Source organism: Pan troglodytes, chromosome X (genome assembly GCF_028858775.2).
Source record: "Pan troglodytes isolate AG18354 chromosome X, NHGRI_mPanTro3-v2.0_pri, whole genome shotgun sequence".
NCBI classification, from domain to species: Eukaryota; Metazoa; Chordata; class Mammalia; order Primates; family Hominidae; genus Pan; species Pan troglodytes.
The window spans coordinates 54,092,558-54,117,452 of NC_072421.2; the positions used below are offsets into that span (position 1 = coordinate 54,092,558).

The 24,895-nt window shown below is 43.9% G+C and overlaps 1 protein-coding gene across 2 annotated transcripts in view; it reads right to left on the reverse strand.

Annotated features, from left to right (window-relative positions):
* Positions 1-19,428: 19,428 nt before the first annotated feature.
* FAM120C (family with sequence similarity 120 member C) overlaps positions 19,429-24,895 on the reverse strand; it is a 109,174-nt gene continuing 103,707 nt past the window's right edge. Inside the window, exon 16 of one of the 2 annotated variants that reach the window (XM_016943768.4) lies at positions 19,429-24,361. In XM_016943768.4, coding sequence (XP_016799257.2) covers positions 24,107-24,361 — 255 coding nt within the window. In that variant the 3' untranslated portion in view covers positions 19,429-24,106. The remainder of the gene's footprint in view (positions 24,362-24,895) is intronic. The other variant, XM_016943772.4, reaches the window with a different exon arrangement.

Genomic DNA, 24,895 nt, shown 5'->3' on the forward strand with positions numbered 1-24,895 from the left:
GTTCCATCCCATTGTAATGTAAATGCATTCCCATTATAAACATTCAAACAGCCAGGCTGAACTTTCCCCATGACAGGGCATTTCAATGCCTGCTTACCTCTCTAGAGGGAACCTCAGCAGGATCTTTTCCAATTCATTTCTCTACATATATGTTATAGCTATTGAGGTAAAAAAAAATGATGAGGGCTACAGTGAACTATAAAACACATGAGTGGAAAAGGGGGGATTGGGGGGAAACTTACATGAGGAAAAACAGGTGTCCTCTGAAACAGACTTGAAAGTACAAGGACAGTAAAAACAAAAGACAAAATAATACTAAATAACATTATCTGAGAACTTACTGTGCTAAGCACTGTTACAAACTCGCTACAAGCATTAAGTCACTGAATCCTTAGAACAACCATATGAAGTAGATATCAATACTGTTAGCATTGTATGGATGATGAAGCTGAGTACAGAAACTTTAATTCACTTGCTGGAGGTCACTTAGCTAGTTTGTATCCTAGCAGGGGTTCCTGGTGATACAGGCTCAGAGACCAGGCTCTTAACCATTCCTTTATACCACTAGTGTGGATTTAACAGCAACTGGTGTATAAATGTAATGGGAAGGTAATCAATTAATGGTTCTTTGCATAATTTGAAACACAGAAACAAAATGTGGTTTGCACACACTTGAAATAAAAACTAGCAGGATGGTGCCCCAGGTGCCAAACTAAGCAATGGAGAACACCAACCCACGCCTCCAGGGCCAGCTTCATGGGCGTGCCTGTTCACCGAGCTCTGCTCCTAGGAGGGGCCTTAGGCTTGGTTTAATGTAATGCTGTGGCTGTCTTGAAATTGATAATTTTATCTTTGAGCTTGTCTTTTCTAAGTGTAGTCCACTGTGACAATGGATCATGGACATGAGCAGAAGGGATATGCTAAGTGGCAGCACCCACGGCCTATGGAAACTGCAGGCAATGTGCATGCCACCAAGCAGTTTGACAGGCCGCCTGGTGTGCAGAAACACACCAGAGGGGGACATCAGGGCCCAGAGGGGACGTCAAGGCAGTGACTACAGTGGCAGCAGTAGCAAAAGCAGCAGCACAGGTAGCAGTGGCTATAGATCTGGGAGAGAGGAGGGCCTCTGTGCAGGAACAGTGAGGAGACCTGTTGTGAGAGGCAAGCTTGTCCTGTCACCAGGGCCTGTACAAAGATTAACGCTTTGGCCTGCACACTGGCACAGGAACTGCTGGCACTCAGGCAGTAAACTTTGCAAGGAAATGATTATGAAATAAACGAGTACCCATGGACATTGCAGTAAAGTGTATGGAGAGGATTATTATAATTTTTCAAAGAGTTTAGAATCTCTGGTTTTAAAAACTGGTGCAACACAGCAAAACAAATATCCAAAGGCTTAGAAATAGAAATTAAAATTAAAGATTGTCACAAAAGACACATTAAATGAAAAGTTTCAGATAAAATATCAATGAAGAAGACAATATAAAAGTTTCTTCCCTGTAATTGAAGAGACAGGCCAGGCGCAATGGCTTATACTTATACTCCCAACACTTTGGGAGGCCGAGACGGGGAATTGCTTGAGCCCAGGAGTTTGAGACCAGTCTGGACAACAAAGTGAGACCCTATCTCTACTAAAAATTAAAAAAACAAAAAATTTGCTCGGTGTAGTGGTTCGTGCCTGAAGTCCCAGCTACTCAGGAGGCTGAGGTGGGAGGATTGCTTGAGCTTTTGAGGTCAAGACTGCAGTGAACCATGATCTCCCATTGCACTCCTGGCTGGGCAACTGAGTGAGACGCTGTCTCAAAACAAAACAAAACAAAATAAAACGACAACAAAAAAAGACCAGCCTGGGCAACAAAGTGAGACCTCGTCTCTATAAAAAATAAAAATATTAAAATATTAGCCAGGCATGGTGGTGCGCACCTGTAGTCCCACCTACTGACGAGGCTGAATCGGGAGGATTCCTTGAGCCCAGGAGGTCAAGGCTGCAGTGAGCTGTGATCCCACTACTGCATTCTAGACTGGACAACAAAGTGAGACCCTGTCTTAAAAAAAAAAAAAATGAATGTGGCCGGGCACAGTGGCTCACGCGTGTAATCCCAGCACTTTGGGAGGCCGAGGTGGGCGGATCATGAGGTCAGGAGTTCGAGACCAGCCTGGCCAACATGGTGAAACCCCGTTTCTACTAAAAACACAAAAAAAATTAGCTGGGTGTGGTGGTGGGTGCCTGTAATCCCAGCTACTCGGGAGGCTGAGGAAGGAGAATCACTTGAAACCAGAAGGCGGAGGTTGCAGTGAGCCGAGATGACGCCACTGCACTCCAGCCTGGGCAACAAGAGTGAAACTCTGTCTCAAAAAAAAAAAAAAAAAATGAAGTTGCGGCCGGTGGCTCATGCCTGTAATCCCAGCACTTTGGGAGGCGGAGGCAGGTGGATCACCTGAGGTTGGGAGTTCGAGACCAGCCTGACCAAAATGGTGAAACCCCCATCTCTACTAAAAATACAAAAATTAGCTGGGCATGGTGGCACATGCCTGTAATTCCAGCTACTTGGGAGGCTGAGGCAGGAGAATCACTTGATCCTGGGAGGGGGAGGATGTGGTGAGCTGAGATCACGCCATTGCACTCCAGCCTGGGCAACAAGAGTGAAACTCTGTCTCAAAAAAAAAAAAAAAATGAAGTTCCTAAAAATGTTGATGACCAAATAATTGAATTTGCAGAAAAGGGAGTCAGAAAAATCTTATGATCATGATATATTAATAACACTATTTTTGCCGGGCACAGTGGCTGTCACCTGTATTCCCAGCACTTTGGGAGGCCGAGGTAGGTGGATCACTTGAGGTCAAGAGTTTCAGACTGACTTGGCCAACATGGTGAAACCCCGTCTCTACTAAAAATACAAAAATTAGTAGGCTGTGGTGGTGCACACCTGTAATCCCTGCTACTAGGGAGGCTGAGGCAGGAGAATCACTTGAACCTGGGAGGCAGAGGTTGCAGTTAGCCAAGATCGTGCCACTGCACTCCAGCCTGGGTGACAGAGTGAGATTCCGTCTCAAAAGAAAAAAAAATCATGTAAAATTATGACAAAAATATTTTTCTGTAATTTGTCATTATTCATGCATTACTATTACACTTACTATGTTTTATAAGTAAAAACTTTTTTTTAAGGAAAACAAATTTTTTTTTGATACAGAGTCATGCTGTGTCACCCAGGCTGGACTGGAGTGCAGTGGCGTGATCTCTGCTCATTGCAGTCTCTGCCTCACAGGTTCTAGCGATTCTCCTGCCTCAGCCGCCCAAGTAGCTGGGATTACAGACAGGCGCACACCACCACATCTGGCTTTTTTTTTTTTTTTAATTTTTAGTAGAGACGGGGTTTTACCATGTTGGCCAGGCTTGTCTCCAACTTCTGGCCTCAAGTGATCTGCCCACCTTGGCTTCCCAAAGTGCTGGGATTATAGGCGTGAGCCACCAAGCCCGGCCTAGGAAAAAAACTTTTTTTTAAAAATTTTATTATTATTATACTTCAAGTTTTAGGGTACATGTGCACAACGTGCAGGTTTGTTACATATGTATACCTGTGCCATGTTGGTGTGCTGCACCCATTAACTCGTCATTTAGCATTAGGTATATCTTCTAATGCTATCCCTCCCCCCTCCCCCCACCCCACAACAGTCCCCGGTGTGTGATGTTCCCCTTCCTGTGTCCATGTGTTCTAATTGTTCAATTCCCACCTATGAGTGAAGCCCACTTGATCATGGTGGATAAGCTTTTTGATGTGCTGCTGGATTCGGTTTGCCAGTATTTTATTGAGGATTTTTGCATCAATGTTCATCAAGGATATTGGTCTAAAATTCGCTTTTCTGCTGTGTCTCTGCCAGGCTTTGGTATCAGGATGATGCTGGCCTCATAAAATGAGTTAGGGAGGATTCCCTCTTTTTCTATTGATTGGAATAGTTTCAGAAGGAATGGTACCAGCTCCTCCTTGTACCTCTGGTAGAATTCGGCTGTGAATCCATCTGGTCCTGGACTTTTTTTGGTTAGTAAGCTATTAATTATTGCCTCAATTTCAGAGCCTGTTATTGGTCTAGTCATATGCGGGATATAATCTCCTGGTGTGCCATTTTTTAAGCCCGTTGGAAAAGTGCAGTATTAGGGTGGAAGTGACCTGATTTTCCAGGTGCCGTCTGTCACCCCTTTCTTTGACTAGGAAAGGGAATTCCCTGACCCCTTGCGCTTCCCAGGTGAGGCGATGCCTTGCCCTGCTTCGGCTCATGCACGGTGTGCTGCACCCACTGTCCTGCACCCACTGTCCAGCACTCCCCAGTGAGATGAACCCGGTACCTCAGTTGGAAATGCAGAAATCACCCGTCTTCTGCGTTGCTCATGCTGGGAGCTGTAGACTGGAGCTGTTCCTATTTGGCCATCTTGGCTCCACAGGAAAAAACCTTTTTAGGTTGGGATCTTTAATTACACTTCCCCTCCTTTTTTCTTTTTTTTTTTTCTTTTGAGATGGAGTCTCGCTTTGTCGCCCAGGCTGGAGTGCAGTGGTGCAATCTCGGCTCACTGCAACCTCTGCCTCCCGGGTTCAAGCAATTCTCCTGCCTCAGCCGCCTGTGTAGCTGGGACTACAGCTGCCGGCCACCATGCACGGCTAATTTTTGTATTTTCAGTAGAGATGGGGTTTCACTATGTTGGTCAGGCTGGTCTCAAACTCCCAACCTCAGGTGATCCATCCACCTCAGCCTCCCAAAGTGCTGGGATTATAGGCGTGAGCCACTGCACCCGGCTTTCTCCTCTGCTTTTTGAACGTGAGGCTCTCCATTCCATTTTCACGTTGTGCTGGGCTTCACCAATTATGTAGCTGACTCCCATGCCTACTTGGTGGTAATTGTGAGGTGAACTGGGATTGAAGCCACTCAAACAGCCTCACTGCTCAAACCAAAATCCTCTCCACTGGGAGTGGGGGTCCGGGTGGGTAGCGGCAGGATAGTAACACAGAAATATGGAGGTTGGTGTGGGTATTTATCATTTTCACATGAACAGGATCATACTGTTCAATCAAATTAGGCGGCCAACTGCTTTCTTCAGTTGACAATAAGTCTTGGAGATCTTTCTACCAAAAAAACAAAAAAAAAATCAACTTTATTTTTTGTTTTGAGACGGAGTCTCGCTCTGTCGCCAGGCTGGAGTGCAGTGGCGTGATCTCGGCTCACTGCAACCTCCATGTCCCGAGTTCAAGCGATTCTCCTGCCTCAGCTTCCTGAGTAGGTGGGACTGCAGGCTCGAGCCACCATGCCCAGCTAATTTTTGTATTTGTAGTAGAGACGGGATTTCACCATGTTGGCCAGGATGGTCTTGATCTCGTTACCTGGTGATCCACCAACCTCAGCCTTCCAAAGTGCTGGGATTACAGGCGTGAGCCACTGCGCCCGGCCAACTTTCTTCTTTTTAACTACTGCAGGGAATTCCATCACTGGGGAAGGAGGCAGTCTTAATCTATTTCTCCTCTCCCTTGATGGATATTTAAAGTGGTCTTAATTTTTCACTATTACAGGGCTGCAGTGAACATCGCCGTAGGGACCTCTTTGTGCCCAGGCATGTTTCTCTAGATGGACACTCAAAAGAAGGTTACTGAGTCATGGAGTGTAAATATTTTGCTCACGCTTGTAATCCCAGCACTTTGGGAGGCCGAGGCAGGTGGATCACGAGGTCAGGAGATAGAGACCATCCTGGCTGACACAGTGAAACCCCGTCTCTACTAAAAATACAAAAAATTAGCTGGGCGTGGTGGCAGGCGCCTGTAGTCCCAGCTACTCGGGAGGCTGAGGCAGGAGAATGGCATGAACACGGGAGGCGGAGCTTGCAGTGAGCCAAAATCACTCCACTGCACTCCAGCCTGGGTGACAGAGCGAGACTCCGTCTCAAAAAAATAAAACAAAATAAAATAAAAATATTTTCAATTTTAATACATACTGCCAACTTGCCCTTCAAAGGCACTATGCCAATTTTTGAATACCATCAGCAGTGTATCTTCACATTTCCTAGGACCCTGGCATTTAGGTTGTTTTGTTTGTTCGTTTGTTCTTTTGGAGACAGAGTTTTGCTCTTTTTGCCTGGCTGGAGTGCAATTTTGCAGCCTTGGCTCACTGCAACCTCCGCCTCCCAGGTTCAAGTGATTCTCCTGCCTCAGCCTCCCAAGTAGCTGGAATTACAGATGTGTGCCACCATGCCCACCTAATGTTTGTATTTTTAGTAGAGATGGGGTTTCACCATGTTGGCCAGGCTGCTCTCGAACTCCTGACCTCAGGTGATCAACCTGCCTCGACCTCCGAAAGTGCTGGGTTTACAGGTGTGAGCCACTGTGCTAGCCTTTTGGATTGTTTTACAATCTGACTGATGAAAAATGATAACTCATGTTTGTTTGTTTGTTTTTAATTTGCATTCCCCCATCACTAGTGAAGTTGAGCATGTTTTCATATGATGTTTATTATTGGCCCATCCTCTATGAACTATTTGTAACCTTTGCCTATTTTTTCTTACAGCATTGTCTTTTCCATGTTGAGTTGTAGGAGTCATTTATATTTCTAGATATTAATCCTTTGTCTAAAATGTATGTTGCTAATATTTTCCCACAGTATGTAACTTGTTTATGGTTTGTGTTATCATGCAGAAGTTTTCAGTGTTTATATAGTTTATACTTACATCAATCTTTTCTGCTATGGTTTTGCTGCTTTGTTTATTGTTTTAGAAGACCTTCCTTATCCAAAGTAACAACCATATTATCTTTTTTTGTTTTTCTGTTATGATACTTTCCATTTAGATCTTTAATCTACCTTAAACTCATTTCCTCCTCAGAACCTTTGCATTTCTCCTATCTGGAACTCTCTTCCTCTACATCTTCCTATGGCTGACACCTTCAGAGATCAACTCAAATATTGCTTCTTCAAAGAGGCCTTCCATGGCCACCCTAACTAAATTAGCCACTCCCCTCTCTGCCAAGATATGCCCTATTATCTTGATTATTTTCTTCAAAGATCATCTCCCTCTGAAGTTACCTAATTTGTTTATTTGTTCATGGTTATTCTCCCCTTAGATTGTAAGCTCTGTCAGAGTACAGACTTTGTCTTGTTCCCAGCTTCTAGAATGCTTTTAGAGTTTTAGTTAATTTGATATGATGGAGGGATATAGCTTAATTTTTTCCAGAAGGATAGATGATTGTCTCAACATCAGAACTCCCTTTTCTAAAAGAAAATTTTTATTTCAGTTTTCTGTTTTTCTATCCTATTAAGTATTGAGGCCGGGCGTGCTGGCTGACGCCTGTAATCCTAGCACTTTGGGAGACTGAGGTGGGCAGATCACTTGAGGTCAGGAGTTCGAAACCAGCCTGGCCAACATGGTGAAACCCCCATCTCTACTAAAAATATAGCAAATTAGCCAGGCGTGGTGGTGGGCACCTGTAATCCCAGCTACTTGGGAGGCTGAGGAAGGAGAATTACTTGAACCCAGGAGGCGGAGGTTGCAGTGAAGTGCTAGGATTACAGGCATGAGCCTTGTGCCCAGCCCAGAGTATCATATTTTTAAAATCTGCTTTCACTATGTCTGGAGTGGAGGCCCAGCATCCCTAATTTTATTTTGCTTTTGTAGAAACAGGGCCTCATTATGTTGCCCAGGCTGGTCTCAAATTCCTGGGCTCAAGCAATCCTCCCACCTTGAACTCCCACAGTGCTAGAATTACAAGTGTGAGCCATAGCACCAGGCCAACCTCCTTAATTTTAAACTTCACTGACTTGACAAGTAATATCAATGTTCACCTGGAAAAGTAATAATGAGAACATTTCTGAAAAAAAAAAAAGAAAATGACAGAAAACAAGTTCTGTCAGATATTAAAAATACTACAAAGCGGCTGGGTGCGGTGGCTCATGCCTGTAATCCCAGCACTTTGGGAGGCTGAGGCCAGTGGATCACCTGAGGTTGGGAGTTCAAGACCAGCCTGACAAACATGGAGAAACCCCATCTCTACTAAAAATACAAAATTAGACGGGCGTGGTGGCACATGCCTGTAATTCCAGCTACTCGGGAGGCTGAGGCAGGAGAATCGCTTGAACCTGGGAGGCGGAGGTTGCGGTGAGCCGAGGTTGTGCCATTGCACTCCAGCCTGGGCAACGAGAGCAAAACTCTGTCTCAAAAAAAAAAAAAATACTACAAAGCTTAGCCAGGCATTGTGGCACGCACCTGTAGTTCCAGCTACTTGGGAAGCTGAGGTGGGAGGATCACTTGAGCCCAGGAGGTGGAGGCTACAGTGAGTCAAGATTGGGCCACTGCACTCCAGCCTGGGCAACAGAGTGAGACCCTGTCTCAAAAAAAAAAAAATACCGCAAAGCTAAGATGATTAAAACAGTTTAGTATAGTAAAAATAATTAGATTGGCTGGGCATGGTGGCTCATGACTGTAATCACAGCACTTTGGGAGGCCAAGGTGAGTGGATCACCTGAGGTTAGGAGATTGAGACCAGCCTGGCCAACAGGGTGAAACCCTGTCTCTACTAAAAATACAAACATTAGCCGGGTGGGGTGATGCGTACCTGTAATCACAGCTACTCGGGAGGCTGAGGCAGAAGAATCGTTTGTGGTGCGTACCTGTAATCGCAGCTACTCGGGAGGCTGAGGCAGAAGGATCGTTTGTGGTGCATACCTGTAATCGCAGCTACTCGGGAGGCTGAGGCAGAAGAATCAGTTGAACCTGGGAGGTGGAGGTTGCAGTGAGCTGAGATTGTGCCATTGCACTCCAGCCTGGGTGACAAGAGCAAAACTCCGTCTAAAAAAAAAAAAAAACAAAAGAAAAAAAAGAATTAGATCAATGGAACAAATAGATTCCCTAAGTAGACTCAAGTACATTAAAAAATAATTTATGATAAAGGCCACAATTGAAATCAATGGAGAAAATGGTGCTGAGATAACTGGCTAGTTGGTAGTGAAGGGGTGGGGGAATTATCTTTATCTTACTCCTTATACCAAAATAGAATTCCAGGTGTATCAGAAGTGAAAGTAGAAAAAAGTGAAAACAAAATAATTTTGGAAGAAAATATTAATGTACTTATTTGTACTCTAGAAATGGGGAAGGCCTTTTTTTCTGAGACAGAGAAAAAAAGCCTCTGTTGTCCAGGCTGGAGTGCAGTGGCGTGATCTCAGCTCACTGCAACCCTCGCCTCCCAGGTTCAAGTGATTCTCCTGCCTTAGCCTCCCAAGTAGCTGGGATTACAGGTGTGCACCACCACACCCGGTTAATTTTTGTATTTTTAGTAGAGACGGGGTTTCACCACGTTGGCCAGGCTGGTCTGGAACTCCTGACCTCAAGTGATCCACCTGCCTCGGACTCCCAAAGTGCTAGGATTACAGGCATGAGCCACTGCGCCCAGCCCAGGAAGGCCTTTTTAAAGCAGAATCTCAAACTCAGATGCCATAAAGAAAAAGACTGATAGATTTGTATGGAAGTTCAAAGCTTTGGGAGGTAAAAAATACCATGAACAAATTCAGAAGATCAGCAAAACTGGGAAAACATATTTACAACATACATGACAAAGGGCTAGTTTATTTATGAGGAGTTCAGAAAAATCTGTTAAGGCTGGCCATGGTGGTTCACACCTGTAATCCCAGCACTTTGGGAGGCTGAGGTGGGCGGATCACTTGAGGTCAGGAGTTAGAGACCAGCATGGTCAATATGGTGAAACCCCATCTCTACTAAAAATACAAAAATTAGCTGGGCATGGTGGCTCACGCCTGTAATCTCAGCTACTTGGGAGGCTGAGGCAGGAGAATCACTTGAGCCCAGGAAGCAGAGGTTGCTGTGAGCTGAGATCGTACCACTGCACTCCAGCCTTGGCAACAGAGCAAAACTCTGTATCAAAAAAAAAAAAAAAAAAAAAAAAAGAAAAGAAAAGAAAGAAAGAAAATAAAAATCTGTTAAAAAAAAAAGGCAAAACCCAATAATAAATGAGCTAAGAAATAAGCAAGTAGTTACAGAGAAAGACCTAGATACATCAACAGTGATTTGAAAAGATATTCATCCTCATCCATGATTAAAGAAATAGAAATCAAAACAATAAAATACCATCTTTTCTTATTAGATTGGGACAATTTTTAAAGTCTGATTACATACAGGGCTAGTGAGGGTATGAAGAAACATACTGTCATATGCTGCTAGTGGGACTGTAAGCAAGTGCAATCTTTTGAGGGTACAGTTTGGATATATCTATATCTATCTCTATCTATCTATATCTATATATCACACACATACCCCTTAACTAAATGTTGTAGGCTTTGCTAGTACCTTCTCAGCAATCGTTCCCCACTTTTTCCTTCCTAACAATTCCTAAATTTTTATTGTGTATCCATTCCTTCCACTTGTAGCCCATGTATTTTGGAGTAAATTGATCCTACTCCCACTTCTTCTGGTCACAGACATTATTAATTCAGGGGAAGACTTGTGACCTAAACAAGCCAATTAGGGCAAGTCTTGGGAGTCCTGCTTGGAATGCTGGGTCAGATGTTTTCTCTTTCCTGCTAGACTTAAAGGAAGAGACTCACAGCCTCCATTGCCACTGGCAGCCATCTTAGGGTCACCTTGGCCAAAGCAATGGCTTTCTATCTTAAGCATGCATCAGAATCACTTAGTTTGTTAAAACACAAATTGCTGGTTGCTACCCCCAGCCCCTGCAAGTTTCAGATTCTGTAGGTTTGAGGTAGGGACTGATAATTTGCATTTTTTTAAGGGTTTTTTTTTGTTTTGTTTTTTAGTTGGAATCTCATTATTCTGTTGTCCAGGCTGGAGTGCAGTGGTGCTGTCTTGACTCACTGCAACTTCTGCCTCCCGGGTTCAAACGATTCTCCTGCCTCAGCCTCCCCAATAGCTGGGATTACAGGCGTGTGCCACCATGCCCAGCTAATTTTTGTATTTTTAGTAGAGACAGGGTTTCACCATGATGGCCAGGCTGGTCTCGAACTCCTGACCTCAGGTGATCCACCTTCCTCAGCCTCCCAAAGTGCTGGGATTACAGGCGGAACCACCGCACCCGCTTGATAATTTGCATTTCTAAGAAGTTCCCAGATGATAGTGATGCTGCTGGTCCAGGGATCAAGGCAGAGTGATGGGTCTATACATAGAAAACTACCTGGAAAAAGTATGGACTGCAAAGTGGAAAGACAGAAAGAAACTGGGTAGCTCTAGCTCACCCTACTGCTGGCTGGAAGTGTATTTTGTTACTCGCAACCAAAAGCATCCTAACTGATACACCCAGCAATCTTGCCATTACAAATTTATCCTATGGATATCCTTGCAGAAGTTCACCAAGATATGTGCACAGGGATGATCACTGCAGCATTGTTTGTAATAGCTAAAACTGGAAACAAAGCACTTATGAATAGGGAATTAATTCATCTAATGGAATAGTATGTAGTGTTAAAAATTATTAAATATAGGCTGGGCGCGGTGGCTCACGCCTGTAATCCCAGCACTTTGGGAGGCTGAGGTGGGCGGATCGCCTGAGGTCAGGAGTTCGAGACCAGCCTGACCAATACAATGAAACTCTATGTCTATTAGAAATAAAAAATTAGGCCAGGCATGGTGGCTCACGCCTGTAATCCCACCACTTTGGGAGGCCAAGGCGGGTGGATCAACTGAGGTCAGGAGTTCAAGACCAGCCTGGTCAACATGGTGAAACCCCGTCTCTACTAAAAATACAAAAAATTAGCTGGGTGTGGTGGCGGGCACCTGTAGTCCCAGCTACTCGGGAGGCTGAGGCAGGAGAATGGCTTGAACCCAAGAGGTGGAGGTTGCAGTGAGCCAAGATCGTGCCACCGCCCTCCAGCCTGGTGACAGAGCAAGACGCCATCTCAAAAAAAAAAAAAAAAAAGAAATACAAAAATTAGCCGGGCGTGGTGGCGGGCGCCTGTAATCCCAGCTACTCAGGAGGCTGAGACAGGAGAATCGCTTGAACCCAGGAGCCGGAGGTTGCAGTGAGCCAAGATCGTGCCACCGCCCTCCAGCCTGGTGACAGAGCAAGACGCCATCTCAAAAAAAAAAAAAAAAAAAAAGAAATACAAAAATTAGCCGGGCGTGGTGGCGGGCGCCTGTAATCCCAGCTACGCAGGAGGCTGAGACAGGAGAATCGCTTGAACCCAGGAGCCGGAGGTTGCAGTGAGCCAAGATCGCGCCATTGCACTCCAGCCTGGGCAACAAGAGGGAACCGTCTCAAAAAAAAAAAAAAAATTAAATATATACTGCTCGGGTGATGGGTGCACCAAAATCTCACAAATCACCACTAAAGAACTTATGTAACCAAACACTACCTGTTCCCCAATAACCTACGGAAATTAAAAAATTTTAAAAAAAATTAAAAAACAAAAAGGAATGGTTTTGAGAAAAAAAAATTATTAAATACAGGTGGGGTGTGGTGGCTGATGCCTGTAATCTCAGAACTTTGGGGAGCTGAGGCGGGAGGATCACTTGAGCCCAGGAGTTTGAGACCAGTCTGGGCAACATGGTGAGACCCCCGTCTTTACAGAAAATAAAAAAATTAGCCAGCCATGGTGGCTGGTTTCTGTATTCCCAGCTACTCGGGAGGCTGAGGTGGGAGGATCACCTGAGTGCAGGAAGGTCGAGGCTGCAGTGAGCCATGATTGTGCCTCTGCACTCGTCTGGGTGACAGAGTGAGACCCTACCTCAAAAAAAAAAAAAAATAGTAATGTCTCACGCCTATAATCTCACCACTTTGGGAGGCCAAGGTAGGAGGATCACTTGAGGCCAGGAGTTTGATACCAGTCTGGGCAACATACAGAGACCCTGTCTCTACAAAATCAACAAACAAATAATTTTTTTTTAAAAAAGCCTATCATTTGGAGCTACCTGGGTAAGGCATGGGCCAATTTAAATTTCCTTCTTTGTATTTCTTTTTTGTTTTTGTTTTTGTTTTTTTGAGACAGAGTCTTGCTCTGTCGCCCAGGATGGAGTGCAGTGGCATGATCTCGGCTCAGTGCAAGCTCCGCCTCCCAGGTTCACGCCATTCTCCTGCCTCAGCCTCCCAAGTAGCTGGGACTACAGGTGCCTGCCACCACACCTGGCTAATTTTTTGTATTTTCAGTAGAGATGGGGTTTCACCATGTTAGCCAGGATGGTCTCCATCTCCTGACCTCATGAACCGCCTGCCTCAGCCTCCCAAAGTGCTGGGATTACAGGCGTGAGCCACCCGGCCGCTCTTTTTTTTTTTTTTTGAGACGGAGTCTGGCTCTGTCACTCAGGCTGGAGTGCAGTGGCGCCATCTCAGCTCACTGCAACCTCTGCCTCCTGGGTTTAAGTGATTGACCTGCCTCAGCATCCCAAGTAACTGGGATTACAGGCAGGTGCCACCACGCTTGGCTAATTTTTGTATTTTTGGTAGAGACGGGGTTTCACCATGTGGACCAGGCTGGTCTTGAACTCTTGACCTCAGGCTATCCACCTGCCTTGGACTCCCAAAGGGCTGGGATTACAGTCATGAACCACCACGTCTGGCCTCTTCTTTGTATTTCTATATTGAAAAACAATTAGTGGATGTTATAAATCATGAAAAGATAAATGAAAAAGATTTCTGAGGTATTCTGATATGCAGCCAGGCTTGAGTGGCACTGACACGGGGCATAGGTTATAAACTGGTGAAGACTTACAGCTATCCAGATTGAGACTCAACTAGGGTACTGCTCATTTTACTGTATTTGTTTATTTCAGAGACACAGTCTTGCTCTTGTCACCCAGGCTGGAGTGCAGTGGAGCTATCATGGCTCACTACATCCTCGACCTCTTGGGCTCAAGCGATCCTCCCACATCAGCCTCCCGAGTAGAACTACAGGTGTGCACCACCACACCCAGCTTCTTATTCTTCTTTTTTTTTTTTGTAGAGGATGAGGTCTCATTATGTTACCCAGGCTAGTCTTGAACTCCTGGCCTCGAGCAAGCCTCCTGCCTCAGCCTCCCAAAGTGCTGGGATTATAGGCATGAGCAACCATGATAGCCTGTTATACTTTAATGTGCATATGAATTATACAGGAATCTTGTTAAAATGCAGATTCTGGCCGGGCGTGGTGGCTCACGCCTGTAATCCCAACACTTTGGGAGTCCGAGGTGGGCAGATCATGAGGCCAGGAGATCGAGACCATCCTGGCTAACACGGTGAAACCCCGTCTCTACTAAAAATACAAAAAATTAGCCGGGTGTGGTGGCAGGCGCCTGGAGTCCCAGCTACTCGAGAGGCTGAGGCAGGAGAGTGGCATGAACCTGGGAGGTGGAGCTTGCAGTGAGCCGAGATCGTGCCACTGCACTCCAGCCTGGGTGACAGAGCGAGACTCTGTCTCAAAAAAAAAAAAAAAAATGCAGATTCTGACTGAGTAGATCTCAGGTAGGGCCCAATAGTCTGCATTTTTTTTTTTGAGACAGAATCTCACTCTGTCACCCAGGCTGGAGTGCAGTGGTGCGATCTTGGCTCACTGCAACCTGTGCCTCCTGGGTTCAAGCGATTCTCGTGCTTCAGCCTCCTGAGTAGCTGGGATTACAGTCATGCGCCACCACGCCTGACTAATTTTTTTGTAGTTTTAGTAGAGACAGGGTTTCACTATGTTGGCCAGGGTGGTCTTGAACTCCTGACCTCAAGTGATCCGCCCGCCTCGGCCTCCCAAAGTGTTGGGATTATGGGTGTGAACCACCATGCCTGGCCAATAGTCTGCATTTCTGTTAGGTTTCCAGGTGATGCTAATGTTGCTGAACCACTTATCACATTTTGAATGGCAGGAAAAAAGAAGAAGAGGAAGAAGTAAGATGGGGAGGAGCCATGAAAATGAAGAGGGGCAGATATGAGACACTGCAGAAGCAGAATGTTTGAGCTTGTGGATGAGGAAAGAATCTGGGATGACTGAGGTTTGTGGCTTGGGTGACTATGAGGATAATGGTGACATTAATCAGAGATAAGGGAATCAAGCTGGAGGAGGATGGGGTATAGGAAACAATGGAGAGGTAGGAATGAGACATCACATTTAAGTTTGGGCACAGTGGCTCACGCCTGTAATCCCAGCATTTTATGAGGCTGAGGCAGGTGGATCACTTGAGGTCATTAGTTCAAGACCCAGCCTGGCCAACATGGTGAAACCCCGTCTCTACTAAAAATACAAAATTAGCCAGGCGTGGTGGTGGGCGCCTGTAGTCCCAGGTACTCAAGCGGCTGAGGCACGAGAATCGCTTGAACCCGGGAGGTGGAGGTTGCAATGAGCTGAGATCATGCCACCGCCCTCCAGCCTGGGTAATAGAGCAAGACTGTGTCTCAAAATAAAAATAAAATGAAATCAAGATGCTGATTACCTCTGGGGAAGGTAAAGAGATGGGATCATTATTAGGTTAGGCGGTGGGTTTGAGTGTTCATTTTATTATTGAATTTCATAATGTATGTTACATATATCCTTTTGTATTTATCAAATATTACATATATTTTTAGGTAGTCCAAAAGTTAAGAGAAACAAGAGAGAAGTGTCAGGGAAGTCAGAGTTTCAGTAAATGGGTTGTTTTGCAGCATCATATTGGCATGGAAGACCTCAGCAAGATAAGGCCTGTAGGGAAACCCTGAACTTCATGACAGAGCACACAGGTCACCTTTGGAAGCAGCCACATTCAGATGGGGAGGGCTGATGTCAGATTATAGAATGGGAAGGAATGTGGGAAGTCAGGACTGGGAGTGTACGTAAGTCTTTCATCTACTACCATTTCTTCCCTAACCCACAACAGCTAACATTTATCTAGGCTGTAGTACATGCCAGGCCCTTTGCGTACACATTTAATCCTCACAACCACCCCACAGGGTGGGCTACAGGGACTAAGCTCAGTGCTTGTATTACCACCAGATTATGTTCACCTCCGACCACATGCAGAGAACCCCTACTGAAACACTGAAACGGGAATGAATGTTTAGTTATTACATTCCAAATTTTAGACTGAAGGTCTCAAATGGTTAAGTAATGGGTACCAACCAAAAGTGAATTAAGTCAACCAGAAATGGACCATTTCTTCCTGTGATGCTGTCATTGTGACTCACCAAACTTAACCAGTTTTATCGCCATTCAGGCACATAGTACAATTGTTCTTTTCCACCTCTATAAAATTAGCTGCAACCACGTGGCTTGCTTTGGGCAATGAAAAGAGGAGTGATCTGTGACACTCTAAGCTTTAAGAGCCAAGGTATATTTTGGTCATATGCCCTCCCCTGACTCAGTGATGGAACTTTTCTTACTTAACATATTGATGCTCTACACATTCAGAGAAACTTCTCTAGTAACGAACTATGGAAATGATCCTTGAAAGTAGACTCTTGGTGGCCAGGCGCGGTGGCTCACGCCTGTAATCCTAGTAGTTTGGGAGGCTGAGGCTGGAGGATTACCTGAGTTCAGGAGTTCAAGACCAGTCTGGTCAACATGGTGAAACCCCGTCTCTACTAAAAAATACAAAATTAGCTGGGTGTGGTGGCGCACGCCTGTAATCCCAGCTAACTCAGGAGGCTAAGGCAGGAGAATCACTTGAACCTGGGGGGCAGAGGTTGCAGTGAGCCGAGATCATGCCATTGCATTGCACTCCAGCCTGGGCAAAAAAAGAGCGAAACTCCAACTCAAAAAAGAAAAAAAGTAGAGTCTTGGTGATGAAATTTTTCTTTTTTTTTTTTTTTGAGACAGAGTTTCGCTCTTGTTGCCCAGGCTGCAGTGCAATGGCATGATCTCGGCTCACTGCAACCTCTGCCTCCCAGGTTGAAGTGATTCTCCTGCCTCACCCTCCCTAGTAGCTGGGATTACAGGCATGTGCCACCATACCGGGCTAATTCTGTATTTTTAGTAGAGACAGGGTTTCTCCATGTTGGTCAGGCTAGTCTCGAACTCCCGACCTCAGGTGATCTGCCTGCCTCAGCCTCCCAAAGTGCTGGGATTACAGGTGTGAGCCACCGTGCCCGGCAGTAATGGAATTTCTATTAGTCTATTAGTGTCCACCAGCCACCATGCATGAACAGAGTTCTGCTGTCAATCCCAGTTGGACATATGAGCAATAAGTATACTTTTGTTAAATTACTGAGATTTGGGGGTTATAATTGCAGCAAAACCTAGCCTATCCTGACTGATACATTCTCCTTTTCTCAAGTTAGAAATTATACATGTATAAGGACTGAATAATGAAAATGTACATAAAGTGTCTAGAACTCTCTCCTGTGCACATTGTAGGCCCTCAATAGATGCCTTTGTGTATCTGCTATTAAATTATTACGGAATTTTCATATTTTTCACATGTAATAAAGGCTAGTTTTGGAAGATGTAAACAGAAGGCAGTGTTCCAGGCTCACATTATTCCTAATGCTTGTATTCTTAAAAGAGATATTTTCATTCTTCGTAACTTTCTCCCTCAACTCCATGAAAAAGCACTACAATTGGCCCTGCTTAGGTCACCTACCCCTCCATCCCCGTGCTGGGGGAGATGAAGCCACATGACTGATGGTCAACCCAACTCTGCCCCAAGATAGATGGCCACTTCCCCCAAAGGAGAAAACTGGGCTTAATTGCCAGAATAAGGAAGGAATGCTGGGGAGGCAGAAATGAGTTATTGAAGTCAAAACAGGCTTAGATTTAGAACCCGGAGTTTATTACTTATTAGCTGTGTGTGAACTTGGGCACCACTCAATCAGTTTGCTCATATGTAAAGTAGGGATCGTACTTTGGAGAGTTAAGGATAAGAAATAATGTATGAGAGTTTAGTACTATGCCTGGTACCTAATAGGTCTGCAATAAATTCATTTTAAAAAGCCAGATGCTAAAGATTTCCTTCTATTAACTTTTCACAGTCCCAACACTCAAAGATCAAAGGCCAGGAAAAGACATCTGTAGCTATAATGAACCCATATAAGACAAAAGATGTTATAAATAATTTTTCATTTAAGGATAAAGTGTTTACAAGCTTCAGCAGGCCTCTAGTGCTCACCTTGAGGCTCAGCTGTTTCCTTTTAGAATCTGTACACACAAGGCACAAAGTGGTTAGAGAGGCCAAGCCCAGCTAGAGTCACTCAGCAGAAGCAGTAAAGAATGCCCTAGAGTCCTGGCTTCAGACTCTGCTCAAAGCATCCCTCTATTGCTCAAAGGTGACTCAGAGCTCAATTTTAAAACACATTTAAGTGAATACCATCCAGGGCTGAAACCTCATACTCAATCTTCCTGAGTTTTTGCCACCATATCCTCTGCCTTCAAAGTCTGAAATCTGCTTTGTACCAAAGGACTTATTCAAAAGTGTTTTAGCTGTTCTTGACTTATTCATCAAACATTTACTAAGTGTGTGCTGTGCAGTAGGTGCCAAGAACACAGAGATGGTTAAGCGCAGTCACTGCTCACAAGTGTAATCTAGGGGCAAAGATGCAGCAAAGCACTAGAGGGGCTGGCTGTGATGAGTCTATACTCATCACCGAATTGGGGATCAGAAAAAGAATCATAAAGACATGAGCTGAATCTTGGGGCAATAAGTTAAGTCTGCACCAGAAACAAAGGGAGAAAGGAATTTTAGCAATGGTACAAGCAAGTGAGAAGAAATGGATATTGACAGCTCAATGTGTATGGGATGCATTTTATTATGGCTGGAGTACGGAGGTAGTAAATGAGCTGAGATGTGGTCAGGTGCCAGATCATGAAGAGACCGTGGAGTCAGGGGAGCAGCATGTTAGAGGGACACTTTAGAAGCTACTAAGCATGGTGGATTAAAGCAATGGTTCTTAACATCCTTTTGTGTCACAGATTCCTTTAAGAACCTGAAAAAAGGTATGGGCCCTTTCACTGGAAAAAGGTACATACACTTAGACATAAAATGTTGCTTAAAATTGCCCAGTTAAGGAGTAAGACGGGGAGCAACTGCAACAGTCCAGGTAAGACATGATGAGGCCTCCACTAAGCCACAGGAGCCAGGACAGAAAAGAGGAAACAGATGTGAGAAATAGAAAAATGGTTGGGTGTTATCAACAGATGTTTCCATCAACTGGATTTGAGAAGTGAGGGACAAGTCTAAGACAGTTCACTCCCAGGTCAGTCTGTGGTTTAGGCAATTGAGTAGAAAGTAGTGTCACTGATGGAGAGGCACAGGCTTGCACAGAAGGGATGGGTTCAGTTTGGGAAATGTCAAGACAAAGGTGCCTTTAGGACATTCAAATAAAGAAGTTAACTATGAGGCTAAATATGCTCTACCTTTTGATGATTCTTGTACTTGGTCTCTTGCCCCGATATTATACAAACAGACTCCTAAATCTCTGTGCAACACTTCTGAATTGAGACAAGTATATCCCCCATTTGCAGAAAGGGATCCAGAGATGGGAAAAGAAATCAAACTTCGCACACCCAAAATTATTTCACAATTTTTTTTACTAAAAGAATAGATTTTTATTAAGCGTTGTAAGTTTCTTTCCATCAGCATTAACAGAACAACAGACCAATTTCCATCACAGAACAACTCCTGAGGCATTCTCATTCCTTTCTGAAACTCTTCCATTAACTCCTGAAGTTTCCCCAAAGAAGCATCCATTCAAACTTACATTAATAAACTATGGAGCTTTTGTGGTGAGGTGGGCCAAAAAGGCAGGGAATTTGGAATCTGGGAGTGGGAAAGAGAAATACATATTATCCATCCACTAAACACACTGTCAAAAGCACAGGAGAGGAGATAGTAATACAGGAAAAAAACAATGAAATAATTTTTTACTTTTGTCAATAACATCATTTATCAGGGAGCACTAAAAGTCACTGACTCCTTGCAGTTAAAGTTTCTTTACCTAGTGTGTTATTCTAAAAACAGAATAGAACAGATTAGAATAGAATAGAATAGAATAGAATAGAATAGAATAGAATAGAATAGAAGGTGGGAGGGGAAGTGCTTTCTGGGAAGCAATTAAAATGAAGTCATCAGATTTGGCTGGGTTATGAGAGATTAATAAAATCTGAAATATTTATTTTGCTTCATTTACATGAAAATTCACTAGTCATTAGTTACTACCAACACGGACAAAAAGAGCATCTATAAAAGTACAGGGGCAATGTCAAAAGCTGAAATGGGCACCCTAGCACAGGGGATTTTTTTATTTTGCTTTTAACTTGGAAAAGATGATTTTGTAAAAAATGACTTTATATTCTTAGAACATCAAAATAACCTCTGACAATATTCAAGATAATTAGCAGTAACAGGGGAATAGGTGCACTGAGCTCTCTACCTGCACCAGCAGACTACTGCAATAAGCCAAGGGAAAAGAAAATAGAAAGTCGAATAAGATGCCAAAGTCACAGGATGGAGAAAAATGTAAGATGACACGCAATGGAACAGTGAAAACTCAACCCCCCACCCCAAACCCCAAGCATATTTAGGAAATATGCACCAGGAAGTGAACAAGTATAATGATTAAACCTTAGTAGAATTATACTAACTACTTTAAACTGTGGTCTACTTGTACTGACTTTTCAAAGGTGGGTGGGTCGTAGAGGCTGTAATGGTAACATTGACATGCCCACAGGAGCCTTGTAAGGTTCCAAAGGACTGGATCACCATAACCAAACAGCTACCCCCACATTCTTTCTACCCTACATAAGCATTCCTGCCCCCCACCCTCTACCTTAACCACCCTCTGTAATGCCTTGTTCGACTGTTTTTCTCAGTGATCAAAAAAAGTTAATGTGACTTGGCCAATGATGTCAGAAATCAAGATGGAGACAAAAATCAAATGTCACTAGCCAAAGCGAGTACCAATTCTTGGGCTTTAAAGTCTACCCAAAGTCCTACTGGCTCAGAATGAAAATGATGCAAGTGAGCAGAAGTTTGTCAGGCCTGGTCCAGACCAGACTGGACTGGTCACTGACTAAGTAAGAGTAGGAGTTATAAGCTGATCCCAAGACACACCAGCAGAAATAAAAAACTGCAAGTCCTTGGGGATCAGTGACTATACACAACCAGTGTTTTGCTTATGGTCCTACAATGTAAAGGGGTCATTTCTGGGGGTTCCCAAATGACTTTGTTCAAGAGAGGTCACATAAAAGCTAGAAATGGAACCTCAGGTGAAGGATGACAGTCTCTTCAAGTGGTGAAACAAAGATCAGACCCCACCTTCCACAATTTGTCCTCCAATTAGAAAAAGTTCATCTCCCCGTAATGAACCTTAGTTTTCCTGGCTTTTAAGTTGTGTATTTTGTCAGATAAATAAAAATCTAGGAATATGGCCATTTATGGTTCCTTCTTGCAACCTTCCAAACCCAAAATGCTGAATCCAAATAAAAATCAAGGTTGGAGATGACCCACTTGTTTCACCCTGGGCTAGGGGAAAAAGAGGTTGTGGAAGGAAGAAAAGCCTTTTGGCAAACTGGAATCATCCCTGCCAAAGCAGCAATTTTACCTCTCACAGTGAATGCCTACAAAATAAGAAATTTTCTTAATGGTGTGAGAGTTAACAATACTGTCATTTGATTGTGTCAGATAGATTCAAGATGCACAGAAATAGCAACTGCAAAAAATATCTTAGCAATTTTAAGTCCAAGTGCTTCCTATTAGAAAATGGAGATATAGGTATCTCACAGCTCAGTGATACTGGTTGCTTTTAGAGCTCCAAAGGATTCATCCCTCTGTGGCTCCAGAAAGAAAATTCCAAGCCATGTAAATTTACTACTATCCCTTCCTTTGCTGGATATAGAAGTCCTACCTTCAAGACGTTGTGAAAGGTTGGGCAGGTCCAAGAGAAGGGGGACCACATTAAGGGAGCTGATTCCAAAGAGGAGGTTTTTCTATACTTTGTTTCTACTTCTGTCTGGTTAGATGTACACTCTTGTCATTTTTCTTTGGTTTATGTAAGAAGTATCTGGGCAGGGGTCAAGGCATTGCAGGGCTCCCTCCCCCTGAAAATCATGGATTCTCTTAATCTGGGACAGATTAGGACTAAATAGTCTGACACTGTTTTCAATTTCCTATGATCTGGTCATTGTAAGTGGGCAGTAAGCAAATAGCCTTCTGGTTGTCTGGGCAAAAATCACCAAGGACCTGCTGTGGGTTAAGGTGCATGGGGTTTTTCAAAAAGAACCCTGCTAGAAGATTAGTCAGTTGTATTTCTGTAGAAATGGTACTTCTTGGGCAAGAATATCACAAAGCCCAAAAGGAGGTATATGAGGCTGGAAGCCTCAATTCCTGAATGAAGACACAATGCTAATTTATTGCAAGCCATGTTTCCCTCCCTCATAGTTAGGCTGCCCAAGGAGGGAAACTGGAAATGCAAGGTTGTCTCAAGATTATCTCCAGCAAGGAGGAATAGCCTCTTTATCCTGGGCAGATCCTGGCCACACAGGAGGCTGAGAATCTTTTAATAGAATTCTTCTCAAGGCCCAGGCCAGAGTCCTCTAAAGTCTTCCTTGCAAAGCAAATGAAAAGATCCAGTAGTCAGAATGTCAATGAACAAATGAAACAATCTAGGTGTGTAAAATCAAATAGTTTCCTCACACTTCCCTACCCTATCTTTCCAAAGCTAGTCCTCTCTCCTTCAGGGATTCATGTCAATCAATTCTAGCCTGAAACCAATTTGACCCTGGAGTTCCAGAAGAGATTTCCTCCAAATTGGCTGAAAGCCCTTTCAAATGGTAGTCACCTCCCATCCCCCCTTTTCTCTCCAAACCTTCATAAGGAAATGCCCAACTCTTCCCAATCCCATTCCAACCTCCTGTTTTCACCATATGGGATGTGAGGGCTCTGTTCAAGATTAAGCTTGTAACAACCCAAGAGTTTATTGTTCTGAACAGGCAATTTCTGGAAAGTACTTTTTGTCTGATTTAGAGAAGCCCATCCAACTTCTCATAGTTGTGAATGGGCTGTGACTTAGTAAGAATTTCAGATTTAAAGTGTGGTCTTTTGAAACCTTCCACTCCATAGCAGTGGAAGCATTTCTGGGAAATTGAGTAAATCCTCTGGGACATCACCATGTATGTATGTATGTATGTATGTATGTATGTATGTATGTATGTGTATATATATACACACATATATACACACATACACACACACATATATATAAAATATGTATAGATAAATAGATCTGTCTCTTTATATAAAGGGTATGTGTATGCATATACACACATTCATATATACACCCACCCACACAACATCCACCCACACCCACACACAAGCACACATTCACACACACACACACACACACACACACACACACACACACACACAGTCTCTTGAGTCCCTTTCGTACTCAAGTTCATTACACTGATTCCCACCCTTTCATGGTGTGGGCAATAGGGAGTGAATGAACTGTGCCACATCTTCTATTTTACAAACAATGCACTGGTTGAGAGGCAGGAAAAATCTGCCCAGTACTTTTCTGATTCACTTGAATCCCCCAGTACAAAGGCCATTGATAGTTTTTTTGAAGTGTATAAAATAAAAAATAAAAATTAAAATAAGCAATACTACCTTACTTTTCTGAAAACATCTACCTATCTGATTGTCAGGCCAAAGCTAGAGGTGGTGGTACAAAATCCAGGGGTAGGTAAGTTGGAAGGAGTGAAGAAGAGGTAGATACCACTTCATAGAGAAAAAAAAAAAAAAAAAAACCTCAGGAGGCCACAGCTGTCCCCACAACCTCATAGGTTTATCATATAAGTCTTTGATAATGAGTATCATTATAAATGCTCAGAAAAACCAAAGCTAGAGCTTTTCTATAGGACCTTATGTGATGATACCCAATTTCTGACAGCTACTGCCTTACTAGGCTCCCAGAGGAGATAAATAAACTATTGGTGCTATATATTCAATTTGAGACTAGGACCTAGTCTTACTGCCATTCAGCTTTGACCAGAACTTCTCCAGAAACAGACCACTGAATCTGAAGTCCCAGAAACAGGCAGGGAAGGGGAAAAGATGGACACAATAGGACATCCCACCAAAATCCTGGAGAAATCTAGGGTAAGCATTTATATCCTCCTCTAGCTTGGGCCTAAAATCAGAAAAGTAAAAGTTTTTCCCTCTTCCTGGTTTGGTGAAGCCATCTTCAGCTTATCAGTCCTCTTTCCGTTGTGCCACAGTTTCTAGCTTTTGCTCTTGTAAGTGGTTCTTCTCCCTATTATTCATAGGGAGGTAGCGGTTACCATTATTACACTCATTGCTGTCTCTGGATAAGGCACATTGTGATGGAGCTGGAAGACGATGATCACTCTTCTCTTCCTTGATCAATGCGCCACTGTTTCCATTTACCTGGGAGCGAGACCGACCTTGATGAAGCTCCAGGGATTTAGAAACTCCATCTGAAGAGCCCTGTTAAAAACAGAGATACTCAGTGGAAATGGGAATCCCAGACTGGCTGACCCTTCCTAAGCATATTCATAAGCTAGCCTGAGGAAGCGGCTTCAGTTCTTCAAAAACACCAGAAGACCTCAAGCTGGTTGACAACTAGTACAATCTTTTTTTTTTTTTTAAGACGGAGTCTCGCTCTGTCGCCCAGGCTGGGGTGTAGTCTGCAATCTCGGCTCACTGTAACCTCTGTCTCCAAGGTTCAAGCAATCCTCCCACCTCAGCCTCCTGAGAGTAGCTGGGATTACAGGCGCCCACCACCACGCCTAGCTAATTTCTGTATTTTTAGTAGAGATGGGGTTTCCTCATGTTGGCCAGCCTGGTGTCGAACTCCTGGCCTCAACTGATCTGCCCGCCTGAGCCTCCCAAAGTGCTGGGATTACAGGTGTGAGCCACCACGCCCAGCCGGATACCTAGTACATTCTGATATTATCTTGAGAAGTTAGGGTGAAAACATATAGACCCAAATGAAATCCAATGGCAATGACAACACAATAA